At 44.4% G+C, this 13,580-nt stretch overlaps 1 protein-coding gene across 1 annotated transcript in view; it reads left to right on the top strand.

The window, feature by feature from the left end:
• The window catches only part of Prtfdc1 (phosphoribosyl transferase domain containing 1), a 101,158-nt gene that overhangs the window by 73,972 nt on the left and 13,606 nt on the right, over positions 1-13,580 (top strand). The window contains exon 4 of the mRNA XM_059263673.1: positions 566-631. Within this exon, the coding sequence (XP_059119656.1) occupies positions 566-631 (66 nt within the window). The remainder of the gene's footprint in view (positions 1-565; positions 632-13,580) is intronic.

Genomic DNA, 13,580 nt, shown 5'->3' with positions numbered 1-13,580 from the left:
AAGTTGGATGGCTCCTGTCAGAAGAACAAATCCTCCTTGAGCCCCTGGTCTGCTGCAATTGCTCTTGTCATCGGACGAGGGACTGAATTTCCAACGACAGAGACTAGATGAGGGCTCCATTTCCTGTGAAATCAGAATTGGGTTGTTCTCCATTGCATCTCACAGCCAGGGCTCATTGGAAGTCACTCGTGGCGCTCCCCAACCCCCTCCCCCCAAGGAAAGTGCACAAGTGACTGTCTTTCCCGTTTGTCTGCCTCAGGACAGGTACCGTCGCTGGCATATTAAGTCTGTCCATCCTCTCTTCAGCTGTCCACCCCCCTCCCCAGTCTTTCCCCAGCAGCCAGTCATTAGCTGGCTTTGTCTCAAGAGCCTGCAGGAAAGTGGTTCTTGGTAACCATAGGCAACCGCAAAGCCCTCGCTAGCTCTGGGCGCTAGCTCTGGGCGCTGTGTTTGCCAGGCACAAACTAGCCGTTAATCAAGGAGGTGGGGGAAATGTGCTTTTAAGGTTTCCTTGTGCACTAACGTCACTGTCCTCCTCTCCTTCCCCGCTTCCCGACGTCTGCAGAACGACCAGTCCATGGGTGAGATGCACATCATAGGAGGCGAGGATCTTTCAACACTGGCTGGAAAGGTTTGTTAATGTAACTTCTCAGTAGGCGTACACTTCTGGGGACATCTATATGACCTTCACGTCAGGTCAGGGCTCCAAATGCATTTCAGAAGCTCTCCTGGGTTTGCTAATTCATGCAAATAGATGTGTGAAGCCCTTTAATGATTTCTCCTCTCCAGAACACAGCCCGTAGAAAGCTTCTAGGCCGTACCGCAGACCAGATCCTTGAGGCTTCCAATTCCAGTCTTATTTCAGACAACAAAAGCCCAGGCCCTAGCTGGGCTTCTTTCTACTCACCTCAGAGGCACCCCTACCCCAAGGAAGCTTTCTCTTTTGTCTGCTTTTCTGTCTGTTGCTTTGCTGTGAGCACTGTGGTAAGACATTTAAAAGGTTTATTGAAATGTACAATGTGGTGTTGAGGGGGGGGATGCTTCTTGAGAGCACAGTTTTTAACCCTTTGCTGGAGGGCTAACACCCCCACCCCGACACAAAGAATGAAACCGATTAGATTTCAGAGAAGGGGGGGGGCAAGTGCGAAAGAATACCCTATTTTGATTTGGCGTTCCAAACTTGCCCTTGACTAATTATAAAGGGAAAGGACTATTTGGAGTCTAACATAAATCCTGGGATTCCAAGGGAGGGCTGCTTTACAAAGCAGACGATCCTGGTGGAGTGATTTAAAATGCAGATTCCCTGGGAGTGAAAGCAACTAGCAATTGCAGAGTTTGTTCCTCTTTCACATATCCTGTTCTAGCCTGACCACCACCACCCCAGAAACAAACAAACAAACAAACAAACAAACAAACAGAACTACAGCTTTCTAAGTAGAACGCGTCAGTCTGTTACACACAGCTGTTACCGTTACACAATTCCTCGGATGGGGAAAAGCATTACAGCAGCGCATTTAATAAAATTGTGTATCATAATATTTGGAACGCTACTGAGCTGCGTGGACTCTGACTAGAAAACAGTTTCTTCTTCCTCGGAAAACAGCCTAGTGGGTTCCAAGAGTAGTAAACTTTGCTCTGTGGCAACTGCAGTGAACTTGTTAACATTAACCTACTACTGGGCATCTTTTAACATTAAAGATGTTACAGCAGGAAATGGCCTACAAAAGCTAAAATACTCGAAGCACTTTCCTGAAATCCATAGCTTTTAACACCCTGGAAGGGTCCTTCTAGTCATTTTAGCTTAGTTCTTTCCACACAGTCACTACTACACAAGGTCTATATACTCTTTGTGCTTTTGCTGAGAGGATTGTCAAAATGACAACTCTTACAGGATTCCATCTGGGCTTCCTCTCTCCTACCTTTCTGTTTTGTTCTGAAGTGATTTCCCTCACAGACAAGCCCAGGTGTACCCTCTGAGGGCTAGAGGTGGTGTTGGGAGGGGAGTGACTTCTTACCAGCTGTGGAGCAGGCAGAAGGCCCGGCAGGTTTTGGCTTTGGTGTCTCCTGCTGGAAATTACTGAGAGATCAAAGCGGGTGTGCACTCAGGGGGAATGGTGGACAGCTAGCCAGGATTGCATATAAGCAGGAGTCAACATCATCTACCTACTGGCAAGACAGTTTCTCTCAGGCTACCCGACGCTATCTAATTATATCTATACCCTCCTGTTCGTGAAGAAACATTTCTATACTTTGAAGCAGGTACCAAGTAGAGCCCTTGGGCCAAGAACTTCTAAGATAAATCAACAACGACTAGCCGCTTGGCAACTGGCAAACGCACTTGATTTTAAAGAATGAAGTTCAGGGGCTTAGCTCCCAGCAGAGGGAAAGGCTAGGTAAGCCAGGGTGGACCATCCCCCAACCACCATATCTTCAGCTGGTCTGGGTGTTTATCTGCCTTTTACCTTCCTGGCTGTCTCCCAAGTCTTGACCCTTATTACCTGAAGTATAGTCTAGGCAGGCAAGTTTTTCTATAAAGAGCCAAATATAAATATTTTAGACAGTGTGGACTAACAGTCCCTGTTGCAGCTATTCGACTCTGTGGTAGCATGAGAGCAACTAGAGGTGATGCTGAAGCAGATGGATGTGTTCCAATAAAGCTTTATTTACAAAAACAGGGATGAAGCCTAATGTGGTCCTGGGGCCGCAGTTATTTCTAGGAGCTTGCTGGCTCTAGGTCAGCACCACCTAGGTCCTTAATAGGCCACCAAGGAGTTTATTAGAAATTCAGAATCTCAGGAGCCACACCAGAGCTCCTGATTGTAACCTCCTAGATGGCTCTTCTCATGTCAAGGTTTGCAAGGCACTGGACAGTCCACCCCAACCCACCACCTCCACTGAACCACCCTCTGAGCCCAACTTGCTTTCCTGAACTTCAGCCTCTGGTTGGCTCTTGCTAGCCTTCAAATCATTCTCCACAAAACCACCCAAGGGGTCTTCTTAAAATACAAATTGGGCCATGCCACTTGCCCATTGAAACCTTTCAATGGTCTCTTAATTAGCAGTTGCCAGACTTAACAAAAACCAACTCGTGCAGTCAAATTTGAACTTCAAATATTGAATAAATGTTCAGTATAAGTATGCTGTGGGATGGTCTGTATGTCAAGTGTGTTGCTGATTGGTCAGTAAATAAATCACTGATTGGCCATTGGCTAGGCAGGAAGTATAGGCGGGACAAGGAAAAGAAGTCTGGGAAGTGGAAGGCTGAGAGAGAGACACTGCCAGCCGCCATCAGGACAAGGAAGATGTAAGGTACCGGTAAGCCATGAGCCATGTGGCAAAGTAAAGATTAATAGAAATGGGCTAAATATAAGAGTAAGAGCTAGACAATGACAGGCCTGAGCTAATGGCCAAGCAGTTTAAATAATGTAAGAGTCTGTGTGTTTATTTTATAAGTGGGCTCTGGGACTGGCGGGACTTGGTGGCGGGAGCTGGAGAGAAATTCTCCAGCAACAAATGGCGCCCAACGTGGGGCAAGAGTTTCCACCTAAAAACTTAGAAAAAAGATTCTAAAACGGAACTAAAAACAGCTTCCTAATTGTCTCTCTCAAATAAGCGGCAGCTGCCGGTTTGAGCTACTGGCGGGTTCCTAGTGTGCACTCTCGACCTGCAGTATGGTGGGAATGAGGCCTTTGCAAGTAACACATTAAGCTATGTGGTGGATTTAGCCTTTGCTAGTACAAAACAAAAAAAGAGGTTTCTGGGCTACACGCTACTTTGGTAAAAGTGTAGACCCACTATTTCTGAGAGTTATGGCTCCCAGAGCTGGCGGAAAGCGGACCACCGCCATGTTGGGAAGCTGAAGTGGGCGGAGCCAGCAGCCACAGCGCCAGCGCCGTTTCAGGCTTAGAAGGCTGCAGTTTAAAGCAATAGGCTCAAGCTAATATAAAAAAAATAAGCCACATAAAGATGGCTACCACACAGAGAATTTGGATTATGTTCTCTTTGATATTTGTAACTGAAGAAAAACATTTGATTACAAAAGCTGTTGAGTTATGCCAAAATGTATATTTTAAAGGTACCTTGACTTCAAAATTTGGATATAAGGATATGTTGCTTTGGAAAAGAGTCTCTGCTCTTGTTTCCACAGAAAGCCAGAGACTATGGATTTGTTCCAGATTAAGATACATCAGGTTTGACCAGCCAAGACCCCCTGAAAGGTCTCCAATGACACCATGGCCCAGATGATTCAACATCCAGAATGGTTTCAAGTCAACTGGCTCAGACGATACAGCCTCACGGACTACTCCATGATCCTAAAATTTTCTTTCTGTCTCCAGAAGATACAGCGCCCCCCTCCAGCAGAAAGTAATAAGAGAAGCTACGCCCAAATTCCCAAATATACCAAGCTGGCTTTAGAGATGGAATTGGCTCACTCCCCCTCTAAACCCAGACATATTGCTCAAAAAAAAAAAAAATGGTTAAGAGATTCTTATGTCCCAAATCAGAAGAGCCCTCTGATGTGGGACAGAGAAAAACCAATATTTTTATTTAAAACAGGTTGATTATAAATACAATCTCTTTCTAAAGAAAAAAAAAGGGGATAGTTTAGATATGATAGGATGAAAGGGTAGATTAATGAAACTACTTTTAAAGAGTAACAACTTGTTTAAAATGTTTTACATTGCTATAGATTTTAGTTTATTGATACAAATTTAAACTTAATTTTGTTATACTGTATATATATTTCTATTCTTGTTTGAGGTATTATGTTTATGTAACTCATTTAAAATTATAATGGATAATTAAAAAATAGATTAATAATTAGTCATCTATGATAATCATATTTGTAGCCATGTTAGTTAAGTCTTCTAGGTATACATAGTTATATTTCAGATAGATAGGTAGTCTTCAAACACTTCAAAGACCTACAGAATATGGCATTTAAAATGTTTTAAAAGTTTAGACTTTTTGGACAATGAGACATGTCTGTTCCTGACAGCACCGATTTACTTCAGAGAGGAGGATGGGCATCGAAGACACTCCATACGGAGTTTATCTTCACCTTGAAAAAAATAGCCATTTGGGCAAGAAACTGTTCTTGCCTGGACTGCCTGATCAACTGGACATGCAGGACCCATACAAAGATGACCACTGAACTTTGCTTGACAAAATGGTCCTTCAGGTTCCTGCTTTGCAGAGAAAACTGCCAGACATTCTACAGGACACAGAGAAAAATGAATAAGAGACTCTAGGCCTTTGGGCTGAAGACAGATGCCCCAACTTTACAAGAGAACTTTGAATGACTGTCCAGGCTGCCAGCTGTCTCTGTCTACCCTACAAGACTCCTAAAAATTGCTTATATCCTTCTCCATTTCTCAGGTAGTAATATATCCTTCTGAGGTCTTTGATATGGTTAAAGACTAGATACTTACAATTTTCCTTAGTTATAATAAAAGATAAGTTAGATATAAAACCTTAAACTTACAAATATAAGATAGATAGGATCTCTTCTTTAATATTGTAACTATAATTCTTGCTTGATAATTGTTTTGTTATATGTAATTTTACTATGTTAAAGTTAAAACCTTCCTTTTTAAGAAAAGAAAAGGGGAAGTGCTGTGGGATGGTCTGTATGTCAAGTGTGTTGCTGATTGGTCAGTAAATAAATCACTGATTGGCCATTGGCTAGGCAGGAAGTATAGGCGGGACAAGGAAAAGAAGTCTGGGAAATGGAAGGCTGAGAGAGAGACACTGCCAGCCGCCATCAGGACAAGGAAGATGTAAGGTACCGGTAAGCCATGAGCCATGTGGCAAAATAAAGATTAATAGAAATGGGCTAAATATAAGAGTAAGAGCTAGACAATGACAGGCCTGAGCTAATGGCCAAGCAATTTAAATAATGTAAGAGTCTATATGTTTATTTTATAAATAGGCTCTGGGACTGGCGGGACTTGGTGGCGGGAGCTGGAGAGAAATTCTCCAGCAACATAAGTATATAGTAAACGTATTTTTTTTTTGTAACTGTGTCTTGTGTGGTATTTGGGACATACTTACTGTAGTGATACAGCATGCAGGAGGCCTTGGCAGTTGGGCCAAGGTGCCCCACAGGTGAGGGAGACACACCACACAGGTGCAGCAGTGGGTGGTATAACAGTGGGAAGTTACTCACACCGTACGGGCACAGCATCCACGTGGAGAGTTTATTTTGGGGGGAGGGTAGAGAGAATAGAGGATGGAGAGAAAGAGAAAGAGAAGGAAAGAGAGAGAGACAAAGAGAAAGGGAGGGAAAGAGGGAAAGCGGAGGTGTGCACACCTCATGGTGAGAAAGGGAGGAAGGAAAAGAGGAAGAAGAAGAAGGGAGGGTTTTTTTAAAGGAAGCTTTTACATAAAATGACGTCAGGAGGCTGGGCAGCCCCAAGGGGTGGTGCAGAATGCTAACATTCCTCTGTTTTGATTATTATAAAAAGGCGAGTTATGGGTAGCAAGTGAAGGAATAAGGGCACTGAATTCTTTAGACTGCTTCCTACTGACAAGGAGCAAAGTGGGAGGAGGAAGTTGGGAGTCGGAGTCACACATGGTAGGAGGTATGAGTGAAGAAGCATTCAGGTGACTGTCATCATGGAGTCCTTGGGTGTCTGTTCCTTGAGGGAGCTGAGAAGGCAGGTTGCTAGGAGAAAAAACCAGATTGTTATCATAGGCCATCAGGACTAGTCATGGGAAAAGTGATAACTGCCAGAAAGAATGGAACAGAGAAGTACCCTGGTTGTACAGAAGAGGCAAGGGTGAATGAGTGAGACACAAGGGTGGGTATGCCCCTTATTGGGACATCTTGCAACCAGGTTCTGGTTGCTGGGTAGGTGCCCACTTGAGCCTGGAGGGGTAGTACCAGCAGTGAATTGAGAGATGAGGTGTTCTTTAGAAGTGCAGGAGCCATCACCCCTGCTGTTTCTCTGGAGGTGGGGGTGCATCTATCCTGTAAAGGTGTCAGTAAAAGTTAAGAGATACAGAGTCTTTTTATGAGTAGGGATGTGGGTGAAATCAACCTGCCCGTATTTGCCCAGTTGGCGTCCTCTGTTGGTGGTTGGCATCCTCGGAGCTGGTGCAGGGGCTGGTGTATCTGGAGGACCCCTGTGGATTGGCCTTGGCATGAGTCTGGCAAGAGGAGTGAAACTGCAAAATATGCTGGAAAAGGAGTGGGGTCAAAATTGCCTCTGGAGACTTAGTTTTCATCAGACCAGATTTCTTGATACAGTAGCAGAACTTTTCCCAGAAACCTGCAGGTATCTGTAAGACAGCTGGAACAGATTTATATCTTGGTGTCATAGCAAAAGGGTTAAAAATTCATAGAAATTTAAGGACTCCTAAGAACTCTTTGTAGTCAATGCTCTATCAGTTTATCAAAACTACATTTATCAATGCTAAAATCTTGAACCTCCAAAGTTATATCTGGAACCAGTTTATCCTGTACCATGAAGTCTATGAATGAGGCATGCCTGTTAATAGGAAACTTAACTAATGAGTTACCAGGGTGCGTTGGGATTTGGCAGAGAGCTGTAAAATTAGCAAGTCTATTAATATCTGGTAATCAAACACCATCAGATCTGAGAAGGATAAGTTAATAAGCAGAGTGAGGCAGTTTTCCAGATACTTAGGCAGCAATCCCAAGTCTCTCCGTGGTCATTGGGGTACACAAGTCTCAGAAGCAGTATTTGCCTTTAGCTAGCTGCTAGGCCCAGAAGATCTGACAGAATTTTTTTGTGGAGTAGGAATTTGGAGAGACTGAACCACCTTGACTTAGCAGCATGGGGCAATCAATCCCCCATTGCTCCGCCTTTTCACAGTCTGGACAGGATCTCAGCAGCAGTCCAAGGCAGATTTTTGCTTCATGGCTGACCTTGCCATAAGCCTCCAGGTGGAAGTTCTGCAGCCATCCATCTTCTTGGAGAAGATACAGGATGCTGCCAGGAGCTGACATGTCTCTCTATCATAAAAAGCTTTTATATTAAATACTATATTCTCGGATCTCTAAAGGTGTTTGAGAACCAGGGGAACAAAATATGTTAGGTATATCTAAATTAACTTTGAGAGCATATATAAGTTAAATATGGATATAGAGTTTTCCCAATTAGTTACAGCTTAATGAAGTTAGTAAGGACAAGGAGACTTACATTCTTAAGCATGAATAGACCTTAGATAAGGAGAGACTTTTTTAAGCCATTGGCAGCAATATCTGCATCTATTACCATTATAAGGCCCTGTAGTTATGATCTTTGAGTATAGCCAGATTATAATCCTGAATGATTTATAAAGAAATAATTTTTATGGCCATATAATGCCTCTTTGGTTCTGCATAAAGAAGGTCAAGTGTCTTATCTTATTGCAGAACCATTTTAGTTAATAAATCTATCAATTAACAATTTTGGGTCCAGTTTCCTGGTATATCAATGGGCATTCAGTAGCCATTTCCTCTTCTGTGCCAGGAAGTTTACCTTAAACTTAGCCTTTTAGCCTGTTTTGGGGTGCAGGGAGCACAAGATAACATTTTTTCTTTCATAACTACTTCAAGCTGAAATGGGGCACATATGGTCAGAGCCCAGGGATGCTGAAAGGCTAGTCAAAGGTAAGGAGGGAATTTAGGCAATGGGTTATTTATCAGAAGCATATGGTTATCTGACCTAGCCATAGAGACGGGGAATAATTACGTTTGGCTGGACTGGTCCACATCACATCAGCCTTCAGCAAGTCCAGAGCTCATGGTCCATTGGAACAGGTTGCAGTCAGTAACTGCTACTTGGATGTGTCTGTCAGCCAAGTGAAAACCTGCTGAAGAATATAGACTAGAGATAAAAGTTAAAATTTATGAACTTATTTGGGACCTTTAGGCCCACAGCCTTAGTAATTGGGAAGGGGAGGAGAGTTTGAAAATTCAAGCTGTACTGTTGTAATATCTGGAGTCTTTTTGACCTCTGAGAAGTGGATCCAATGGCTTCTTTTGATCCTCTGAGGCTTAAATGAATTTTTATTTTACAAAAGGACATGAAAGTTTTAGATATATGCTGTGTGATGTATGGCAAATGTGTTGCTAATTAATCAATAAAACACTGATTGGCCGTTGGCTAGGCAGGAAGTATAGGCGGGGCAAGGAGGAGAATAAAGCTGGGAAGTGGAAGGCTGAGTCAGAGAGACACTGCCAGCTGCCACGATGAGAAACAGCTTGTGAAGATGCCGGTAAGCCACGAGCCATGTGGCAAGGTATAGATTAAACGAAATGGATTAATTTAAGCTATAAGAACAGTTAGCAAGAAGCCTGCCATGGCCATACAGTTTGAAAGCAACATAAGTCTCTGTGTTTACTTGGTCGGGTCTGAGAGGCTGTGGGACTGGCAGGTGAAAGAGATTTGTCCAGACTGTGGGCCAGGCAGGAAAACTCTAGCTACAGATATATTAGTATTACCAATCAGTATTGAAATCCATATCGTAGAAAAGGAGGCAATGGGTATCTGCAAAACAGCAGTAGACTCATACCCATGAGTCCTAGCAAAATTACAGATTTGTGTTAAAAGCGTGTACATTTTTTGTTTAGAGAGAGCCAGATACAGATTGGACAGCGATGTCTTTAGCCCGATAAGAAGTATAAGTTTATATTTAGAAGATAACCAAGGAAAATTTAAAATCCTGAACTTGTGACCCAAACAGTATCAGAATTCTATTAATGTTAAAATCTGAACTTTTGAAATCTTAATATAACAGTGTCATAGAAGGGGAAAGTGATCTGAAGCATTTAAATCTCTCAATTTAATGTCTTCCTACAATATCAAAAATAAAGTATCCTCTTTTATTTTTATTTTAAGAGGGAGAAAATATGGCATAACCATAATCAAACCATTATCATCTGGGTGATTTTTAAATTATAAAGTTTAGCTGCCAGAGCAAGGTGTATTCTTGTATATAAAAGCGTTGAGCCGGGTGGTGGTGGCGCACGCCTTTAATCCCAGCACTCGGGAGGCAGAGCCAGGCGGATCTCTGTGAGTTTGAGGCCAGCCTGGGCTACCAAGTGAGTTCCAGGAGAGGCGCAAAACTACACAGAGAAACCCTGTCTCGAAAAACCAAAAAGAAAAAAAAAAAAAGCATTGAGGTACAGCTTTAATATCTTATTAAACAAGCATTGTTTTAATTCCCAGTGTTAACAGTTTTAATTTTAACAGATTTTTAATCATAGCTAATAAAATTAATTTATGAATCTTAAGGTAAGGGAGAATCAGTGTATGTTGAGCAGGACAAAGCTTGCCTCTTCATCTCTGACTCCCATGTTGTAGCAAATTGTAAAGCTGTAAGAAATCAAATTTGTTATAAGTGTAAGAGGACAAATCAGAAAGAAGGCCTGGTATGGGTGGGAGGGAGGAGATCTGCCACATGGTGGGGTGGGGGGAGACTTGGGAGAGGCAAGCCTCAACCACATCAAAGATGGCTATGAAGCCAAATGACCTGTCTGTCTTTGACCTCAATCAAGATGCCACCCCTGACTACAGTGATGGGTCTCTGGTGCCTAACCATGCGGTCACATGGTTTTGGGGTTGGTTTTTTTTTTCCAAGACAAACTGAACAGATAAGGAACAGAGAACCTTAAGCGTTCAAAAATCAGGCAGAGCCGGGTGGTGGCACACGCCTTTAATCCCGGAGGCAGAGCCAGGCAGATCTCTGTGAGTTCCAGGCCAGCCTGGGCTGCAGAGCGAGATCCAGGACAGGCACTAAAACTACACAAAGAAACCCTGTCTCCAAAAAAAAAAAAAAAAAAATCAGGCAGAAATACAGTCAAGTGGCCGGACACTTTTGCAGTTTATCCACCACCCCTTCCGCTCGGCAGCCACGAGGGGCCTGGGACCCCCAAGCACCCAAGGGTCCCCATCCCCCAATGCACTGGCTCCCCACCCTCCTGTCAGCCTGGGGCCGGGCTCAGGGCCGCACTCATCATCTGTCCTTCTACCCCCCAACACACCCTAACCCCTGCCCTGACCCATCCCCCAAGTCGGGGCATTCCCCGACCTGAGCTGGTGAGGCAAGAGGGACAGGTAGCTGCAGGACAATGTGATAACGCCAAGGTCGCAGGTGGAACAGGCGAATGAGGTCCTCGAGACAAAGTTAAGCAATAGAGAAAAGAGACTGGAGATGAAATTACAGATAAGGAAAGGGATAAGGTGGGCAGTTTTAGAGGGTGCACGTGTTGTGGAAAGGGACCTGGTGACAGGTGATGATGTAACTGCTTTGGCCGAGACTGGAGGAGCATGAGGGAGTAGGCAATAAGGTAGGACTCCAGCAGACTAGATAGAGGTTAGGTGGTCGGCACGTTTTCCACAATGAGGTAGAAGGTCCAACAGACTGACCTTCGGCATCCCAGAGGGTCAGCAAGGACCAATGACAGCACAAGATAGCCAGTGGATCATCATCTAAAGACTCTGGGCCATGGGGTGCTGAGTAGGCACAAGTTGTCCCATCTCCCATCATCTAGGAACAACGACCTGAGGGCAGGGCCTTCGTGGTTGCTGGTACCGGAACTTCGAGAAACCATGGTCAAGAAGAGAAGAATCCTCACTCATGGGAAATGGCCAGAAGGGAGGGGCTTACTGGTAGGATGAAGGGTCCCAGCGATCCTCCAGTTGGAAGGTACAGGGTCCCAGCATTTCTTAGACTGCCAGTGGGTAAGAAAAAACGCCAGGGGGAACCTGCCGAGTCACCCAGCACCAATGCAATGATACAGCGCCGCAGGCCTTGGCAGGTTGGGCCAAGGTGTCCCACGGGTGAGGGAGACACAACATGCAGATTTGGTAGCGGGTGGTATGGCATGGTGGAAAGTTACTTACACCATACAGGCACAGCATCCATGTGGAAAGTTTATTTTGTGGGGAGGCTAGAGGGAATAGAGGGATGAAGGGGGGGGGGGAGAGAGGAAAAGAGAGAAACAGAAAAGGAGGGAAAGAGGAAAGTGGAGGTGTGCATACCTCAAGGCCAGAAAGGTAGGAAGGAAAAGAGGAATAAGGGAGGGATTTTTTCCTTAAAGGAGGTTTTTCGTAAAATGACGTCAGGAAGTTGGGCGGCCCCAAGGGGCAGTTCAGAATGCTAACACTTACCCTAAAAAATTATTCACTGATTACCTGACTTTCAAATATAACTAGGTGTTTGTGGTTTACCTAACAAGCCTTCAGCTAATGCTCCATAAATATGAGCCAAATTCCTGACTGCAATACGTCGTGCTCGATCTGGCTGGCACCCCCTACCACATTGTCATACTTCACTGGCCTCATGGCACTGGACCCTCACTATCTAAGTCTTTCCTGCCAACCCCCTGGACAAGCCGTGCCTTCTTCCTGGAACCCACTTTCCTCTTCCTGAATCCCTGCTTTTCTACAGTATGGCTTCCCTGCAAAGCTGTCAGGAATGGGTACCTGGTATGCCCTTCTACCATCCCCCAGCCCAGTATACATCTATACTCAAGCCCAATTCCCTTAGAGCCCTTTCTGCAATTTACAATTTAGCACTTACTTAGGAGCCCCTTTTTCATTTGCCTTTCCCACCAGAAAGTCAGTGTGAAGTGGGCAGAGACCACTGTGTTCATCTCGTCTCCAGCATTGTACGCGGCCTGGTCCAGCACAGGTTGGAATAAATGCTGGGGGAGCAGTGAGGGCATCATCTCAGGTAGAAATCAGAAAGACCGTTTCAGTCGATTTTGAGCAAGGACATGGCAGAGAGAAATGTTAAATCTAAGCCAGTTTGGCAAGGTTTCCGGTAACAAGTGATGGGATCCAACTTGTATTTTAAGAACACTTTGGCTGCTTTACAGAGCATGGTTTGGAGAGCAACAAAAGTTAATGAAGGTAGCTATGAAAGGATACATCAAATAAAAAGAAAAAGAAAAAACAGCTGATTTAGTTTAGGGCTGGAGGAGAAAGATGCTGAGTAGCCAAGAGGCTTCAGGATTGAAGAAACTTAAAAAGATGGAGGAAGTGAACAGTGCATAGCTGGGCGTGTGTGTGTGTGTGTGTGTGTGTGTGTGTGTGTGTGTGTGTGTGTGTGTGATAACTGGAGCTGGGGGTATAGCAGTGGTAGAGTACTTGCCTAGCTGGAGCTGGAGCTCAGTGGTAGAGTTCTTGCCTACCTGGGGGTGTAGCAGTGGTAGGTAGAGTGTTTCTCTTGCTCTGGGTGGAGCAGTGGTAGGTAGAGTGTTTCCCTTGCTCTGGGTGGAGCAATGGTAGGTAGAGTGCTTGTCTAGCACTCACAAGTCCCAGGGTTGATTGGCAAGTTTACTGGGGGAAAAAAATTAAAATAAGGACCTTGTGTTACTCAGACTTTTTAGTGCCATAACAAAACACCCGAGAAGACAACTAAAGAGAGGAAGGATTCATTTTGGCTCACAGTTTCAGTGAGTCCAGTCCATTGGCTCCATTGCTTTCAGGCCTGTGGTGAGGCAGAATATGATGAGTGAAGGGAGGTGAAGGGAGGGTGTGCTCACCCTGCTAGACAGGAGAGGCTGGGTGGGAGAGAGGGACAAAGTAGGACATACATCACTTATCAAAGACATGCTCCCA

This window comes from Peromyscus eremicus, chromosome 5 (genome assembly GCF_949786415.1).
Source record: "Peromyscus eremicus chromosome 5, PerEre_H2_v1, whole genome shotgun sequence".
Taxonomy (NCBI): domain Eukaryota; kingdom Metazoa; phylum Chordata; class Mammalia; order Rodentia; family Cricetidae; genus Peromyscus; species Peromyscus eremicus.
Note: the sequence above shows the minus strand (reverse complement) of the source record. Positions and strands in the feature narration are given on the sequence as shown.